Below are 17,279 nucleotides of genomic sequence, written 5' to 3'. Positions count from 1 at the left end.
ACTTCTCCTTTTGGGGTAAAAACTGTGCCAAACATCTGAGTTTTGCTGTTTGCGTGCATCACAAATCCTTTTGCCTCAATTAAGAAAATAAACATCAGCATGCATCGGTTAAAGAAATCACTGCTTTCATAACCTAAGTTGGTGAGTGCAAAGGGCAACCAGCAATTTTCTGAATGTTGGCATCAAAACAAACAACAAAACAAAACAAAGTGATGCATGTTCTTATAAAATCACAGATAAAACTTAATTTTGTAGAATACATAACTCGCAGCAATTACTAATTTCTTTCTTTTTCTCTGACTTCACGAACATGTTAAATAAGGACATTTAAAGTCAGACTTTTCTCTTTTTGTATTCCCCAGTGAGAAAACAGGAAGAAGCAGTTGATACTATATAATGGCAATTTAAACCATCTGTTTGTGTGATGCTAAATTTTTTGAAAAAATATGGTCTAAGCAGCAGGTAAGGTCTCATGGGTACGTTTAAGGTTTTTTTTTTTTTTTTTTTTTTTTTTTTTTTACTGAGGTACTAATAGTATTTGCCATTTTCTCTTACACATAAATTGAAGCTACTGAAAGATGTCAACCAGCAACTCTTAGACATTTAGACACAGACAAAATCACCATAAAACTGACTTTATGCACACTTACTCATAGAAAAACACGACTGATCAAACACATTTTAGTATTTGAGATTAAATTTATACCAACAATATATCTTTTTAAAGCACAAACATTACGATTACAAGACATGCAGGAGTAAAAAGGAATAATTCATATTTTTCCTTATTTCTTACCTCAGAAATTTTGAGGGTGTATGAGACAGCCATGGGGGTAAATCTCAGACTCCTTGATGTGTATCTGACTCTGCTGAAGCTACTGAAATGTGCTGTAGTTCCTGCTTGTACCTCAACTAAATTTGTCATTTTTGGGGACGTGTCAGAACATCAAGTAAAAACTTACACAAGCTCTAAATGAGGTCTCATGGAGGAAGCGTGCAAGAGCGATCATGCATGTCTGTCTTGCACCTATAACATCTTATTTTTGATGAAGAGCCAGTTATGCTGAACTTTTGACTTTTGTTAATTCATCCAACATTTAAGAAACACAGACTTTTTTACCAAATAGATCTTTCAGCCATCATCTGACAAAAAAAAAGTTTAATTTGCAATCTGCATTAGTACTGTGTTTTTGAAACATCTTTTAAAAAATGGGCTTGAGAAATTCTTATTTGTGGCTGCTTGTTTCCTCAGACTGATTCATTCAGGAAGAGTCATTAGGACCCTGACTGCACCTGTGCTGCTGCTCCATTGCTGGTAGGTCTGCTGTGATTGCATGATAATAAATCAGACATTTTAGGCTGAAACAGGGAAGAAAAGGCCTTCAGTTAACATTACAGTCATTCTGCTTCTAAGTCTCCAGAATTGTCTTTAAAAAGAAAAACTATGCCTCTTGAGATCACATTTTTCTGAATGCCAAGTGAGTCAGCTTTAAAAAATGTTTGGATCATTTCAAGTTAAGTCAAGTCCAGCTTATTCATACCTGAAATCCCAGCTTCTTTAAGGAGGCACACCCAATCCGTAGTCCCTGGATTCAAATGAAGAATGAATTAAGTATTTCACCCTGAAAGATAATGATAATAAGAGACAAGCAAAGCAACTTTAAATCTGATCTAATGTATGCAGGGAGTTAAAACTGGTTTTGTTGTCCATTTTGGCTTCTTTGGTGTAAAAAAAAATGTACTTAGGTTTTTTGATCTAATCCTGTTTATTTTGCTTTTTTAAACAGACAAAAAATATCTTTTTCTGCTGCCTTGAACAGTCATAAAAAAATCATTCAACGTGAATCTTTCCTTAAACACTAAATTGATTTCCTGCTGTAAGCAGTCGGTCCTCTGCCAAATAAAATACCATCCCGTTTCACATTTTTGAGTTATATTATTGTAACTGTCAATCTGTATGTGAATATTCCTTTGTAATTTTGAAGCTCATGACAGATATTAGTACTGATAGATTTAATAACAAGATAAAAACTTATCTCAAGCTGCATTCTGACCAGAGGGTCAAGGAATTTTTAGTTTCTGATTAAACATTCCCCAGAACTTTAATGTCCATGTGGCTAATATGTTCTTTATTAAGCTGCAGATGGATTTGTAAACCCTTGAAAGGAGACAAGTGCTTGTCATAGCTTTTTCAAAAAGCCCAAAACAGCGCTGACTGGTGAAACACTGGGCTGTTCTGCTGTTTGAAGCATGCTCAAGGTCTCCAGTTTACAGGATCACCCCATAAACTGTAACACCAGGATCTGATAGAGACATATTCACACTATCAAACCCAAAGCTCAGTTATTAAATCAAGTGACTCACAAATGCGTGTAATGTTTTTGTGAACTGAGGGTGAAATAAAAACACTGTGGGAGCTCCACATATCAGGAAAGCTCAGCTCACAGGCCTTGCCTTAGTCTTAGTTCCTGGACATCCAGAAAGTACCACCCAACAGGTAGGGACATTTTGAAAGATAAATCTAACCCAGAACCAATGTTAGACCCTATATCCTCCTGACTACCAGTAGTTCAAATTTGTCCTATGTGGAGGACATTTGTAAACCTAAATATCTTCCACTTACTTCACACTACTGAATAAACTCCTCATGCCATCTACAGAGGACATTTAGGGCTTTTCAATGATACCAATTGTGAAGGGGTGGGGCTTTGGTGCCTTTCTCTTTTTCATTAAGGAAAATGGCATCCATCAGTGGAAGTGCAATTTATGGGAAGAGGAAAAGTAAGTGTATAAAACTTTTTAATAAGCAAATTTTCGCTTGAAATTTTGGTGGCATATTTGACACGGGACTGTTAACAACACATTTGAACATTTTCTGAATTATTTTTTACTGTATTTTAGCATTGTAATATGCATTGTAATATATATAATCTCTGAAATATGAATTTTTTTTATTTTTTATTTTCAAAAAAATGTGTTCAGTATATTATTAGTATATCTAATAACCTCACAAAGATTGGGGAATCTTAAAATCTTTGTGATTGGACAATATTTTTTTTTCCTGGTAGTTAGGAGGATATCAGGTGGTCGAAATGCATGTTGTTCCAGAAAATTCCTCTGGTGATAATGCAGTTGTAAGGTCTGGATTCCTTGCCTAAGTTCTTCAGTGTTATAATTTCAGGTTATAGTACAGTGTTAAGAAACAAAGTGAAAGCCTTTGAAGGAGAAATTTGATTTTACTGTGGTATTTTAAACGTTTGTTGTAATCTCACATGAAAAAATAGCCATGTTCAATCATTGTCAATCAAATGGAAAAAAAAAAAAAAAAAACAGGATACGAAATAAGTCGAGATAAAAGTTGAAAGTATTTTCAGATGACTAAAAAAGACCTCTACTTGGAGGTTAAAGCGTTGATTTGAAATGAAATCAGCTGATAAGTCGGAGGGGGGCGGGTTCAAATAAGAGTGGAAGCCATCTTGGACGGTTGGTTGACATGACTCTTTCGCAGTCAGCTAAAAATTGAGAACACCTAACAAACACTGATAAAGAACCGGTCATTGCAGGGATTCAAGGTAAAAACAACCACGCGTTATCAACTTATAGCTGTTTTTGTTAGCCAAACATGTAAACGGTTATTCTCTGGGGGTGGTGCTTCGTACTCTGTTGACTTTTCATGTTATTTCGCATCGAAATATCCAGCTCATTTTAGCTCGCCTTCATGCTAGCACGCAGTCTCCTCGGCTAGTTAACGATACTGTTGGTTTATAATAGCTGACGGTTTATGTCAGTTTGTGTGTTAGAGAAAACCCGGAAATGTGTCCGCAATACATTATTAAGTAGGAACCACCTGTTTCGAATCGGTGTAATTTAGTGTTTTATCGATGATTACGTACACAGAATAAAATAAGCATCAAGCTAAATCTGCGTGTGCTAGTTAGCTTGATGCGGCAGTCTGGTAGTAAAAGCTTAAATACCCTTAATCTAGATTGATGTGAATGAAATTAATTGCATTCCATTGGACTAATATCTACCACAGAGTATCAAAGATAACGTAGTTTGTTTTTCAATTTTTTGGCAAAGGTGAGTACATTATCTCTAACATTCCCGCTATAGATCGGCTAACTTCGACACTAGGCCAGCACTGAACGGGTACAGTTTTCTCATTAATTAAACACCTGCTAGTTGTCACCACCCTCAAATACAGCCATTTAAAATCGCTCAGTTGTTTTATTTAATTCAATGCCTGTCTAATATGTGTCTCTTGTGTTTTCAGGTTTTGGAGAGACTGAGAATAGACGCAGCGGCGCAGTTCAGCTACACAAGATGGCTAGCTAAACAGTCGGCCAATACTTGATAGCTAGCTAAGCCCTCCTGGAGTATGGTTTTCTAGAATAATCTATGCTTAGCCCTTAACAACATGAGAATATAATAATTAAAAGTTTAAATTTAAAGGGTGATAAATAGCTACTTTGACACCTGATGTCCTAGAAATGAGAATATAGCTGTTGAATCTGCTGAGACTGGAGATTTGAACAATTAACATTTGAACTTTTGAAGTCTCAAAAGAGGACAATCAAGCTTCGAGGTGTCCTAGGAGAGTGGACTTGCCTCACCTAGAGACTGTTAAAGCTTTCATTACTATTTGAACAGAAGTCAAGCTAAGCAAACATGAGTACTGCCAGGACAGAGAACCCAGTGATTTTGGGCTTGTCAAACCAGAATGGACAGCTGAGAGGCTCAGTGAAGCCTGCAGGAGCACCAGGTGGAGGTGGTGGTGGTGGGTGTGGAGGAGGAGGAGGAGGCGGTGGTGGCGGCCCCCAACAGCCACAACAGCAGCAGCTTAACCAGTTGAAAGGAGCAATTAACAATGGTAACTCTCAGCCTGCTCCGACGACAAACGCTGTCATCAAGTAAGTTATTCTTCACTGAAGACTTGACCTCAAACCACACTTTTTCATAAATACTGCTGAAAAATGATTAAAGAAATTGATCACAAGAACATTATCCCCCACAGACCTGGAGATGACTGGAAGAAAAATTTGAAATTGCCCCCAAAAGACATGAGGATCAAAACTTCGGTTGGTGCAAGATAGTTCTTCTTTTATTGAATTACAGACATTCATTGTGAATAAAAGATTAAGAAAGTTAATTTGAGAACTGACACCCAGCTAGTTCCCCAGCTATCTTAAAAACTCAACATTTTTTGTTATCAATGTCAGTGTTCCCTTAGCAAATGCTGAAGTTTGCTACCCTCCCAACTTGTGTAGTTTTTAAAAGGAGCTGATTAAACATTCTTAAGCCTTGTCAAACTTGTGTTCACCTTTTTAGTTAATCAAAGAAAATATCTAATTAAAACAGACGTCCCGGGCCAGTGTTGTTGTATGAATTATAGGTAACTTGATACGTACCATTCCTGTTGTCATGCTTTCGTTCAAAGGAGCTTTCATTCCTGAAGTTGCTGTTAAAAACATGCTTTTTGAAACAATTCCTCTCTTCATTATCAATAAAAGATGTTTACCAATCCATGATCTGTTAGGACCTCGCAAAACAAACTCTAATCAGTTGTGTCTTGTGGTTACAGGATGTGACTGCAACTAAAGGCAATGAGTTTGAAGATTATTGCTTAAAGAGGGAGCTGCTCATGGGAATCTTTGAGATGGGCTGGGAAAAGCCATCTCCAATTCAGGTACATGCAAACACAGTTGACATTGTATTTAGGGATGCACTGATCCAACTTTTCTAGTTCCTTTACCAATACCTGGGCTTTGGTTTCGACCAACACTGATCTGATGCCACTGTTAAACAATAATCTGCACGCCCTACTGGAGGATAGGACTGGTAATGTTTTGAGTATAAGGCAAAAAATGAGTAGATGGACATACTGAGGTTAATATTTAAACTATAAAATATTTAAATGTTTACCATCAAAACAGTTCTTCAGAATGTACGCAAGTTCTTGCCAAATGAAAACCTTTATACTCTTTTGACTGGTAATTCAGCAAAAAACAAAGCAAGTGCATCAGAGGTGACATTTCAAATCAAGTAGCAAAGAGCGCTGGTAAAACAAACAAAAAAAACAAAAGCCATAGAGCTGTTTGCCTGGATCAGCAAAATGGGTTTTTCCACCGTTACCGATCAAGCCATGAGGGGCACCAATAACAGATACCACTGATCAGTATCGGTGCATCTCTAATCGTGTTACGTCTGAAAGAAGGACAAAAAGTGTATTCCAATGGATGAAAACTTGGCTGGCATTATTGCAGTTTTTCAATTCAATTTAATTCAACAAAATTGGCAACGGTTTTTGCAATGCCACTGGAGTAATAGCACAAAGTCAATTTTATTGTCCATTTAAGAAACAAAAGTTGAGGATCAAGAACTTGTTGGACAAGGTTAGACCTTTGTGTGGTCATAAGTCCAAAAGTGCAGAAGCACCATGTGGAAAGAAGAGTGAAGAGAGACTTTCTGATCACAGGAATACAAATCCAATGAAGGCTCTATCAGCTGTGTTCATTGTGTTGTGCTCAAAATATTTGATGTTAGAGGTTAGGCCTGTCACGATAACAAATTTTGCTGGATGATAATTTTCCAAAATATTATTGCTAATAAACAATATTATTGTCAATATTATTTTGATTTTTTCTTTTTTTCATTTTTTTCATTGATGTAATTATGATAAATGGGATAATAAAGTGAGTACACCATATCAAAAGCAAGAAACTTTAATTTCTTAAGAGTATTTAACTGTAATTAAAAGGTCAGGATCTTTTAAATAAAATAAACAAACAAGAAAGAGAAAAAAAATACAATGAAAATGAAATGGACTCTCCTTTTAGAAAAAAATACATGTCAATGAAAATAATTAATACTAATCAAAACAAACAATAAAACATGGACCCTGTCTTTAAAGAAAAAACGGAACTCCAAAAAAACCCAACAAAAACAATAAAAAACTATAGCCTAAATAAAAGGGAGTTTATACAGTTCCTTCTTCAGTTCCGTACTGTCTGTCAAACATTTTTAACTTTTCTGGCTTTCAACCGTATTGAAGGGCTGCATTTCTTCGGCAATGTAGCTGTCTTTGAGCGCCCAACATTTGGTGCTTTTATATCTATTTACTTTGCAGACCAAAAGCCACAGTAAGAGCGGATTGTCAAAGAACAAGGCTCTGCTGCACCTCCCCTTCTTCTTCTTCGTCGCCACTATTTTCAAACAAATGCGACATATCAGCTCGTTGGTGTTCATGAGCTCACACTTTGTTCATTCTGATTAACAAAATATCCCCACACTGGGACTGTGGCAGGCGGCTTAAGAACCGTATCTTTTGTGCCATCACTCATATTAGCGTGTGTTTCCTCCTTACCCCTCAGGACGCTCGCCTCAGCTCTCTCCGTGTGTACGCCTGAGCAGCCCCGTCTTCACCCCAAAGATCGCATTTTTGACAGATGCTCACTCTGCTATAAATCCGCTACATCAGCTATAGAACCTATGCACCCCGATGCTAGGAACGATAGACGTAGTGAGCCATCTTCTCATTCAGCCTCTTTGGTCAAAAGAGAGGAGGAAAACAAACATGCATGCACTTGTCAGTCTATCGAGGCTGGCAAACTTACCGAGGACGTTTTTATTTATCGTTCAGTTAATGGATTTATTGATTATCGTGACAGGCCTATTAGAGGTTAACTGACATTATCTGATATGCAACATTACACCAGCTAAGCAACGGCTGACTAACATTATCATTATGATATTAACAGGCTTGCATAATTAAGATCAAAGCCCAGCTGTGTGAGGTTGAGATCAAACAGTTTTTTGATGATCACAGTGCCGCTTTGACTTTTGCACTAGGAGACAAAGTTTTCTGCTTTTTTTTAATTCAGTCTTTCTTCGTGCCACTCAGATTTGACCAAATGTTGAAATCTGCTTGAATGTGCTGTAGGAGCAGACTGCTCCAAATCTGTCATACTGACTGCTGACAACCAGACATATGCAAAGTGGTACTGCTTGTAAATCAGATGTTTGTGCTTCTGCACAGGAGGAAAGTATTCCCATTGCACTGTCAGGGAGGGATATCCTGGCCAGAGCCAAGAATGGCACGGGAAAGAGTGGAGCCTACCTCATTCCCTTACTTGAACGCATCGACCTGAAGAAGGACTGCATACAAGGTGAGAAAGCCTGTTTTCCACTGTCAGACAGCTGACATGTGACTTAGCTTAGTACTTTGAGCGAAAGGATTGCAACAGTAATTCAACGTACTGCTAATTGCTGAAGCTAGATAGTTTGTTGAGAGCTGAAAACTGGAAAACTCCAGAAAACAAGTGGCATCGCTGTATGATGGGCAGCTTGTTGTGGTGGACTGCCAGAGAGAAAGACGTTTGGCTGTCGTCCTGTATGAATACTTCTGTTGTGTTCAGCAACATGCTGCTTCTGTGCAGCTGTGAAGCTGCTTCCAGTACCATCTGTTTTCATCATTCTGCTACCCTCCCATAGTGAGGTTGACCTCAGCCTGCAGCAGCACTCAATGGTTGTAGTTTCCAGAATGACCTATCTGTGGCCAGTTTGCCAGGGCTTGGCCAGCACCCTCCTCTGGTCACTTGACTTAAATTTCAAAGTCCTTTTCACTCAAACAAGCACTCCAGTGTTTATTTACTGAATAGTATTCCACTGTTATGGAAAAGTGACACTGCTGGGCTGGTCTGCCTTGCTTTAAAATGTTTGGTTTACACAGTGGTGCAGCTGCTTTCTTTGAGGGTCATCTTTTAGTAAAACATTTCACTTATAAAGTATCTCCCTCTGCATCATTTCTTTTGGATTCACTTCACTTTTTGGATGATAAAAAGTGTGTTGCAGCCTCTTGTACATCAAATGTTTCCAAACTGAGACCAGGCAGGCTGCATATGTGTGTGATTGTGTTGTGTTTAAACTGTACACATGACTGTTTATCTTTTTTCTCCAGCATTGGTCATAGTGCCCACCAGAGAACTGGCTCTGCAAGTAAGCCAAATATGTATCCAGGTCAGCAAACACATGGGTGGCGTGAAGGTAATGGCAACCACAGGTGGAACCAACCTCCGTGATGACATCATGAGACTAGATGAAACAGGTAAATAGTACTGTTGGTGCTACGGCTGTCATTGTAAACTTTGGCTAACTTTGCGTTTACATTAGTAGGAGTTATATTTCAATGTAAAACTCCTGGATGCCCCACTATGGGACGAGACTGGCAATGTAAAAGGCAAAAAATGAGTATATGAAATATCTGAAGTTAATATTAATTGAAACTATGAAGTATATAAATGTTTACCAACAAAAAATGCTTTTCAGAATGTACAGAAATTCTGCTGAATTGTAAACTTTTACACCTTGTAGACCGGTAATGCAGCCAAAAAAAACAAAACAAAGAAAGTGAATCAGAGGTAACTTTTCAAATGAAATTGCCAAGAGCACTGGTAAAAAAAAATAAAAAAAATAAATGAGGATGAAAAAAGGCAAAGGGCTGGTTGCCTGGATCGGCACCATGGATCGGCACCATGGATCAGCCCCTTCCCGCTAATACCGGTCCAGCTTTGAGGGGGCACCGTTACACCAACACCTGATACCAGGATTGGTATCTGTGAATCCCTACTCATACATTGACTAGATGTCTTAAAAACTTGTGTTCTAGCTGTAATAATGAAGAGTCTGTCTCTTCTGTGGTTAAATATCGGCCTCCTGAGTCTCTGAAAAGCAATCTACATAATTTCATAACCTCATTACAAACCTGTAATATGAGATGGTTGTTGATTTCATCTTCGAGGCCGTGATTAAACCATGAAGTATGAGGAAATTCCTCTAAAGCCGAAACATTGTTCCAGTTTCTTTTTTCTAACAAGTACCCAAGTGTTGGTCAAACTTTAAAACTGGCCAAAAAAATTCTGTGGCTGAGGAAATATTGCTGCGTCTGACAGTTTTTTTTGCATCTCCTGCCAAAGCTTGATGTAAATCCAGTGTTTTATGGTTTTTAATAACTTTTTGTTTTCCACAGTTCATGTGGTCATTGCTACTCCTGGGAGGATTTTAGACCTCATCAAGAAAGGAGTGGCCAAAGTCAGTCAAGTGCAGATGATTGTTCTGGATGAAGTGAGTTCATCAGTTCATTTTTGGATTCTTTTCACTGAATTTGTAGGTTTTCCTCTCGTTCAGCTGTTAATGTGCCTGCTCGCCTCATCTCTCTGCTCCACAGGCAGACAAACTCCTGTCTCAGGACTTTGTGGTGATGATGGAGGAGCTATTGGGCTTCATGGCCAAACAGAGGCAGATTCTGCTGTATTCTGCGACCTTTCCTCTCAGTGTGCAGAAGTTTATGGTAAATTCTTATTTTAAAACAGGTTATTTTTTTAACTGATAAACAAATCGGCCTGTAAAATAACTCCTGTCTTCTCCTCTGCAGAACTCACACTTGCAGAAACCTTATGAGATCAACCTGATGGAGGAGCTGACACTGAAGGGTGTGACTCAGTATTACGCTTATGTAACCGAAAGGCAAAAAGTTCATTGCCTCAACACCTTGTTCTCCAGGGTACGTGTTTCTTACCTTTCTGCACTCACTTGAGTCTCACAAGCTTAAATCAAACATGCTGTCCCAAGCTCTGCTGTATAATCTGTGCTATAATGATTTAATCAGACATAAGAAATATTATGGTTGTGAATGAATCCCTGAAACCTCATGATTCAGTCATTTCTCTGAAATTTACTGTTTGTTTTTTCTCTACTTTGTATCAGCTCCAGATCAACCAGTCCATAATTTTCTGCAACTCCTCTCAGCGAGTGGAGCTCCTTGCCAAGAAGATCTCCCAGCTTGGTTATTCATGTTTCTACATTCATGCCAAGATGAGACAGGTCAGCTTTTAGAAATAGGAGCTTTCAGACCAAAATAAACACGTGGTGATGGATGCACGTCTGGCTGCTGCTGTTATTAGTTTTGGCATGGCACCGTGTACAAATGCTTGTGTTTTTATACTTGATGGGCGCTATTGTTCACACCAAAGGATTATTTCTGGACTGGTGCACACAGGTGTTTATATGTGCAGTTATCTGTTTGATGCATTAGCATCCTTAGTTTTTATTGTAGGTAAAGTGTAAGGTTTACACACAGCAACACTAGAATTACATCCCCACCACATGGTGCTTTTTCCTTTCCAGTAAAACACATTGCACTGCACAGTAATTCAAGGTGTACATCACATGCTGCTGTTGATTCCAGTCCACACGTGAGTGAAGGTGGCCTTTAAATGCTCCCTTCTGTTTTCTGCTCTGCAGGAGCACCGCAACCGTGTGTTCCACGACTTCAGAAACGGCCTCTGCAGGAATCTGGTCTGCACTGGTAAGTGTCAGGGCCGTGTGTGTGTGTATCTACTTATTTTACAAGCACTGTTTTTAACACTTAGGATGTTATTTCGTAACAACTGGTCATAGCTGTGACACTGTCGACAACAATATCTTTGTCCCAGTTGGCTGTTATGCTAACTGTTAGTGTAGAGTCAGTGATGATTGCTGCTCGGGTTGGAATGGTGTTGCTATGAAACTTATTTGTTAAATTTCTACAGAAGCCCATTTCTGCCAGAGAAAAAAAAAACAAAAGATGAAAATATGTTGTATGTATTTCAGCTGTCATATTTGAGATAAAAACTCGAAATTATGAAATAATAGTCATGATTATGAGATAAAAAGTCAAAATTATGCTATAATAAAGTCATGCTCATGAAATAAAAAGTTGAAATTATGAGATAGAAGTCATAATTATGAGAGTAAGTATGAGATAATTGAGACTTTATCTCATAATTTTGACTTTTTAATCTCATAATTTTGACATCTTATTCTATAAGTATGACTATCGCATAATTTCACCTTTTTTTTTTTTTTTTTACTGGCAGAAATGGGCTCCCATAAATTTCAACACTTTCTTTATTTGAAAGATTAAAAACAAGTCACTCAAAAGCTGAAACTGAAATTTCACTTTCAGCCGAAGAAAAAACACTGACATTACACATCTGAGTTTAGATTATGATTAAGAATGTTTACACTAAACACATCATCATCAAATCTATAGGGCTGTCACAATCGCTTTGATTATTAAACTGCTCCTGACAGCTGCACAGTTTGTGCTGCTTTCACCTGTACCTCGAATCTGTGTCCACATAAACAAAATTACACATGGCCAAGTGACGGTAAAACAGAAGTTTAATGACACTAGTTTTACATGGACGCAGTATTTCTGAGCAGAGCAGTGTAGGGTTTTAAACAGGTGTTGCAACTGGAATGACTGACCTGATTATGAAGCTTTGAAAGCATTTTGATTATGCAGGCCTGCCTAAGCACGGTATTGGTGCCAAAATTTGACCACAGCAGTGTTGAGTTTCCCAAGGAGGGACATCATACCCTCAGATTGCACTACTGGTCTTAATGTTTCATCATAGGTTCGTCAAAACTCTGAGTAATACAATTTCACTACCAATCTTGATGTACAAGACAGAAACAGGTTCCCGCAGGTCCTCAAAAAGTCTTGAAAGGCATTGAAATTATGTTTCCAAAAACAAGGCCTTAAATGCCCTTAAAATGACTTAAATTAAAAGTCTCTAAGTCTCAAAAAATGTTAAAACATGTTAATATGATTGTAAATAGTCCTAAATCTCAAAATAAATGCTTACTCTTTTTTGTAAGTTATTTATCAGGTGACTCTCATGGTGACATCACACAATCATGGTAGCGCAATCAACAAACTGATGTGGTTGCAGCTGGGTCGCGATTGTCCCTAACCCTCTGTAATTGATGTGGTGTTTTTTCCATTTGTGTTTATTGTGAAGTTGGTCCGAAATTTAATTTCAAATGGCATTAAAAGTCTTGAATTTAACTTGCCTTAAAGTGATACTCTGGGATGGAACAAGTTGGGTCCTATCACAAGGTTTACGGCAGAAATTACCCCTACAGCAGTGTTTTTGTGCAGCAGAAGCCCAGAGCGCACACACCAACCCCCCCCTCCCTGCTCCTCTGCCGGTTTCCTCTGCACTCAGACGGGGCCATATTTTACTTGACCAAAAACACAAATAAACGGACTCCCACCAAAAAAATCAGGTATCGGTCTGCATTCACGCTTTATTTAGAGAATTTTCAGCGCGTTACTTTCACACAAAAACACCGCTAAATAAGGCTCTAGTTCTCATCGTGTCTCTTCGTCCTGGCAGACTACCTGCGTTTGTTTATATCTGGCACGCCGCGTGCAGACTGATACACTGAGCGGCGAGTGCCTCGTAGCCAGCTGTGGCTCTGCAGCAGAGGTAGCCTTATTAAGCTATTTAGCTTATTTAGTTTTTGTGTGAAAGCAACGCGCTGAAAATTCTCCAAAAAAAGTGTGAATGCAGACCGATACAAGATTTTTTCGGTGAGTCTGTTTATTTGTGTTTTTGGTCAAGTAAAATATCGCCCCGTCTGAGTGCAGAGGAAACCGGCAGAGGAGCAGGGAGGGGGTGTTTGGTGCGTACGCCCTGGGCTTCTGCTGCACAAAAACACTGCTGTAGGGGTAATTTCTGCCCTAAACCTTGTGATAGGATCCAACTTGTTCCATCCTGGAGTATCACTTTAAGCTGTAGGAACCCTGAGAAACAGGTCTGTGTATTGTACATATTTAATATGTAGTTTGTGGGAAATTGTGCCGGTTATAATAAAGGACCAGTTTTTGAAGCTCTCACTCTGCAAACAATTAGCATTCTTGCTTGCTGTGTTTCTTCTAGACCTCTTCACAAGAGGAATTGACATTCAAGCTGTGAATGTTGTGATCAATTTCGACTTTCCCAAGCTGGGAGAAACATACCTTCATCGCATTGGCAGATCTGGTAAGAGCCTTTTTAAAAGTTTTGTTGATCAAAGAGTCATTTTTAATAGAACCATAACTCAAACCCTCGATTCCTTGACGTCCAGGCCGCTTCGGACACCTCGGTCTAGCCATCAACCTCATCACTTACGATGATCGCTTCAACCTGAAGGGGATCGAGGAGCAGCTTGGGACGGAGATCAAGCCCATCCCGGGCATCATCGATAAGAGCCTCTACGTGGCAGAGTACCACAGTGAGAGTGGTGAAGAAGTCAAGCCATGAGCCAGTGAGTACACGATGAAGGCCACACCAGTATGTTGTTGTTTTGAGACATTCAGGAGTGCTGATTTGTTTCTCCTCTCTCCACAGATCAGTCCATCCTCCATCACCCCTTTGTACCTTTTTTCACCCCCACCCCTCCCCGCCGTCTTGGAGTTCCTTTTTTATGTACAGTTTCTGTCTGTCTTCCTTTTTTGGATGCCACCACGAGGAATGCGTATTTCGATGGATGTGTATTTGGAAGAACTCATTTGCCTTTTTATTGGGCTCTGTGCTGCTCCACCACCACCACCACCACCACCACCACCCTGAAGACATAAGCACCTGGAGGAAAGCATGGGACCAAGTTAAAAAGTTTCGATGCACATTGTGACTATTCATATCCACCCATGACACAAAGCCAGCACCGACAGACCGCTACATGTGTCCCTCCATTCTCCACATCCAGTATTTGTTTTGGAAGTTTTAACCCATTTGTATCAAGTGCCTTAACAAGCAGTTCAACTCGTTCTGAAGTAATAACCCTTCATTATCCACCGTTGTCTCACTCACCTCATACCACACACACACTCACTCTCAGCAGATTGAAAATTTGTCACACTAATTTAACGTCTGGCGGAGTAGGTGACTTCATTACAGCTTTTGGTTGGATCATCTGTTTGAAAAGAACGGAGATAATTAGGAGGGAGACTCGTCTGAATTCTCTTTCTGCTGGCTTAGCTGCACTCAAAGTCTGGTCTGACTGAAAAATGAGGACAAACTTGGATTTTCCATGGACAGTGATGCTGGATTTTTTCCAAGAGACAGCCAGACTGTCCAGTGAAGAAGCTTGTAAAGAAGCCTGTGCTTCTAAAAGACCCAGACCCTTTCCTCTGTCTTCAGCATCAGAACACTAAAAACGAATGAGCAGCCTCTCAACACCATGAGTCACAAGGATTCCTGTTTTGGTGGACTTTATTGTAGGGAACCCTTTTTTTTTTTTCTTCTTTTACGTCCTGTGTTTCACCTTCCTATGGATGGCCATACTAAAATCTCTTGATGTGCAGCCGACGTGTGGGGTGCACCTCACATCTTGTGTAAATACCTTCATTTTAAGATTGTTTTAAACAAGTTCAAAAGGCTGGCTGACAAACTGAAAAGCTTTTTCCCCCTTGTTAGCACTGGAGACCGTTTCTTTAACTGCCAGTTTGTTTGATCTGCAATATTGGCCTGTGAATTTATTTATAATTTTAGACATTGCAGAAGTTATTAGGATCTAAAACATTGAAATGACCTTTGTGCATGAAATGTTCTTTTGGAGGCCGAGTTCATCACTGATAATCTTTTAGCCCCTCCAGATTTGATGGCAAGTGCAATTCTTGAAAGCTGCACTCAAACTGAGAAGTTTAACTTGTTGCCCTTTTTCTCCTGCTCCCAGTGTTAACAAGTGTTCAGTCCAGACAGATGGCTTTGTCAAGCTTGTGCATTTGAGTAATGAATTCTTTGTTGTCACCAGCCTTAACTTGTGAAACTGACTCTTGAGACACACTCTGAGATCTCCCGTCGAAGCGAGTGTTGTTAGAAGAGAAAATATTATATCATGTAGTCGTACTACTCGCTGCAGTGCAGCTGAATTGGCAGAGAATTAGTTTTCAGGGGGGGGTATTAGCTGTTACGTTGATCTCTGTGCTCTAAAAGCACAGCTTCATTATTTCACAAATGTCGAGCAGGGAGTTGTGGATTTCTTTTCCCCCCGTTTGAAGAATGTCGGCCGAATGCATCAAAGTGAACCATCTGACCTAAAATGTAGCAGGAATTCATTCTCTGTGCAAGCTGGGCTTTTCTGAAACCAGCTAACAAAAGATGCCTCACCAAAACAACCTGAGCAGGTTGGGCTGCACTTAGCGCACGCACAGAGATGAGTTCAGGCAATAACACTGACTGCACTGCTTTCTGAACGCTCTTGCTGCCCTGATGAGAAACGTGTAAGATGGTGCGAAACTGAAGACCGGGCACAGAGGGGGATGGGCACGAAGGATTCAAAACGACTATCAGTGGCACTGCTTGTTTGAAAGAAGTGAAGCGCCTCAGGCTGCTGAGTTTATGGCTTATTTCTCTGCCCTTTATTACTTCTTTGTGGGTTAGGGTTACCTGTTGAAAACCTCATTTTTGCATGAAGGTCTCAAGAGCACTTGTTTGCAGACCTGAAACCTTTTTTGCAAACGAGGTTCCCTCTGTTCTGGTAAGATGCTCTTTGCTGTTCTGATCAATGAGAAATCTAATTTATGCTCATTTTTAAAGAAAAGTGTAAACATGTCGATCAGTTAAAGCTTTCCCTTCTGTTTCTCATTGTTCAGGACTCTGATCCCTCTTCTCTCAGCTCGATCGTTGTCCCTGGAATACTTGCTCATCAGATTTGGCTGTTTTGGCTCATGGTTTTGGGGTGGGAGGGCTGTTTTTGTAAAAAGAAATCTAAATGAAACTGAGCACTGGCTGAGTGAACGGGGATCAGACTGTGCAGGCACTTGGCAGCTGCCTGTTTGGCGTCAGCCTGGTGGCAGTAATCAGCTCAGCAAACGACAATCCTTTAACATCTTGTGAATCGTCACCTGTAATGGATGCTGCTCGTTGCTGCCCGTGGCTGACGTCTTGAGAACCTTAAAGACTGAGACGAGAGCATCTTCCTCCACATCGGCTGAATAATTGGATCGTTTCAGAAATCAAATTGTCTCATTCTTTAAGGTCTTTTTTAAAACTCATTGGGTGGGTGTATTCCTGGTTTTGCTGCCCTGATGCACACGCTCCTCTTCTCTCGATAGCAAATCAAATGAAACACCACTTTTATGGATCATCTGGTCCTGCTGTTTGCGCTCTGTCAGGGAGGATGTGGCTTGTGTGCATCAGAAAACAACATGGGGAGGAGCCTGTGGGCGATTTAAAATAATAAAAAAAAAAAAGATTTGATCTGAGGATCCAAAGTTATGGAAATGGGTACAAAAAAAGTTTGAAAAGTTGCCCTTAAATTTGGATTTTTGTTTTCTTTCAGATAAAATGTTCAAGTGAAGTACACTTTATTTCAAACGTCTCTAAATTTAAGTGAAGAATCCAAAGCCTGAGTTTACTTTCTTTTTATTTGATGAGAATTTGGTCGTTATTTAATTGGCAGGTTTTTTC

General features: G+C 39.5%; 1 protein-coding gene across 1 annotated transcript; it reads left to right on the top strand.

Annotated features, from left to right (window-relative positions):
* Positions 1-3,433: 3,433 nt before the first annotated feature.
* ddx6 (DEAD (Asp-Glu-Ala-Asp) box helicase 6) lies at positions 3,434-17,074 on the top strand. Its single transcript, XM_074679308.1, has 14 exons — positions 3,434-3,572; positions 4,274-4,910; positions 5,015-5,078; positions 5,582-5,686; positions 8,036-8,165; positions 8,957-9,103; positions 10,025-10,119; positions 10,223-10,345; positions 10,430-10,558; positions 10,762-10,878; positions 11,299-11,362; positions 13,767-13,868; positions 13,954-14,133; positions 14,217-17,074. Exons 2-13 carry the CDS (start codon positions 4,669-4,671, stop codon positions 14,127-14,129), a joined length of 1,494 nt encoding a protein of 497 aa, XP_074535409.1. The 5' UTR covers positions 3,434-3,572; positions 4,274-4,668; the 3' UTR covers positions 14,130-14,133; positions 14,217-17,074.
* The last annotated feature ends 205 nt before the right edge of the window (positions 17,075-17,279 follow it).

Source organism: Halichoeres trimaculatus, unplaced genomic scaffold, assembly GCF_033239565.1.
Source record: "Halichoeres trimaculatus isolate MK-OKI-2021-1 unplaced genomic scaffold, fHalTri1.1 fHalTri1_scaffold_9, whole genome shotgun sequence".
Classification (NCBI taxonomy): domain Eukaryota; kingdom Metazoa; phylum Chordata; class Actinopteri; order Labriformes; family Labridae; genus Halichoeres; species Halichoeres trimaculatus.
This window is presented reverse-complemented; position numbering and strand designations above follow the sequence as displayed.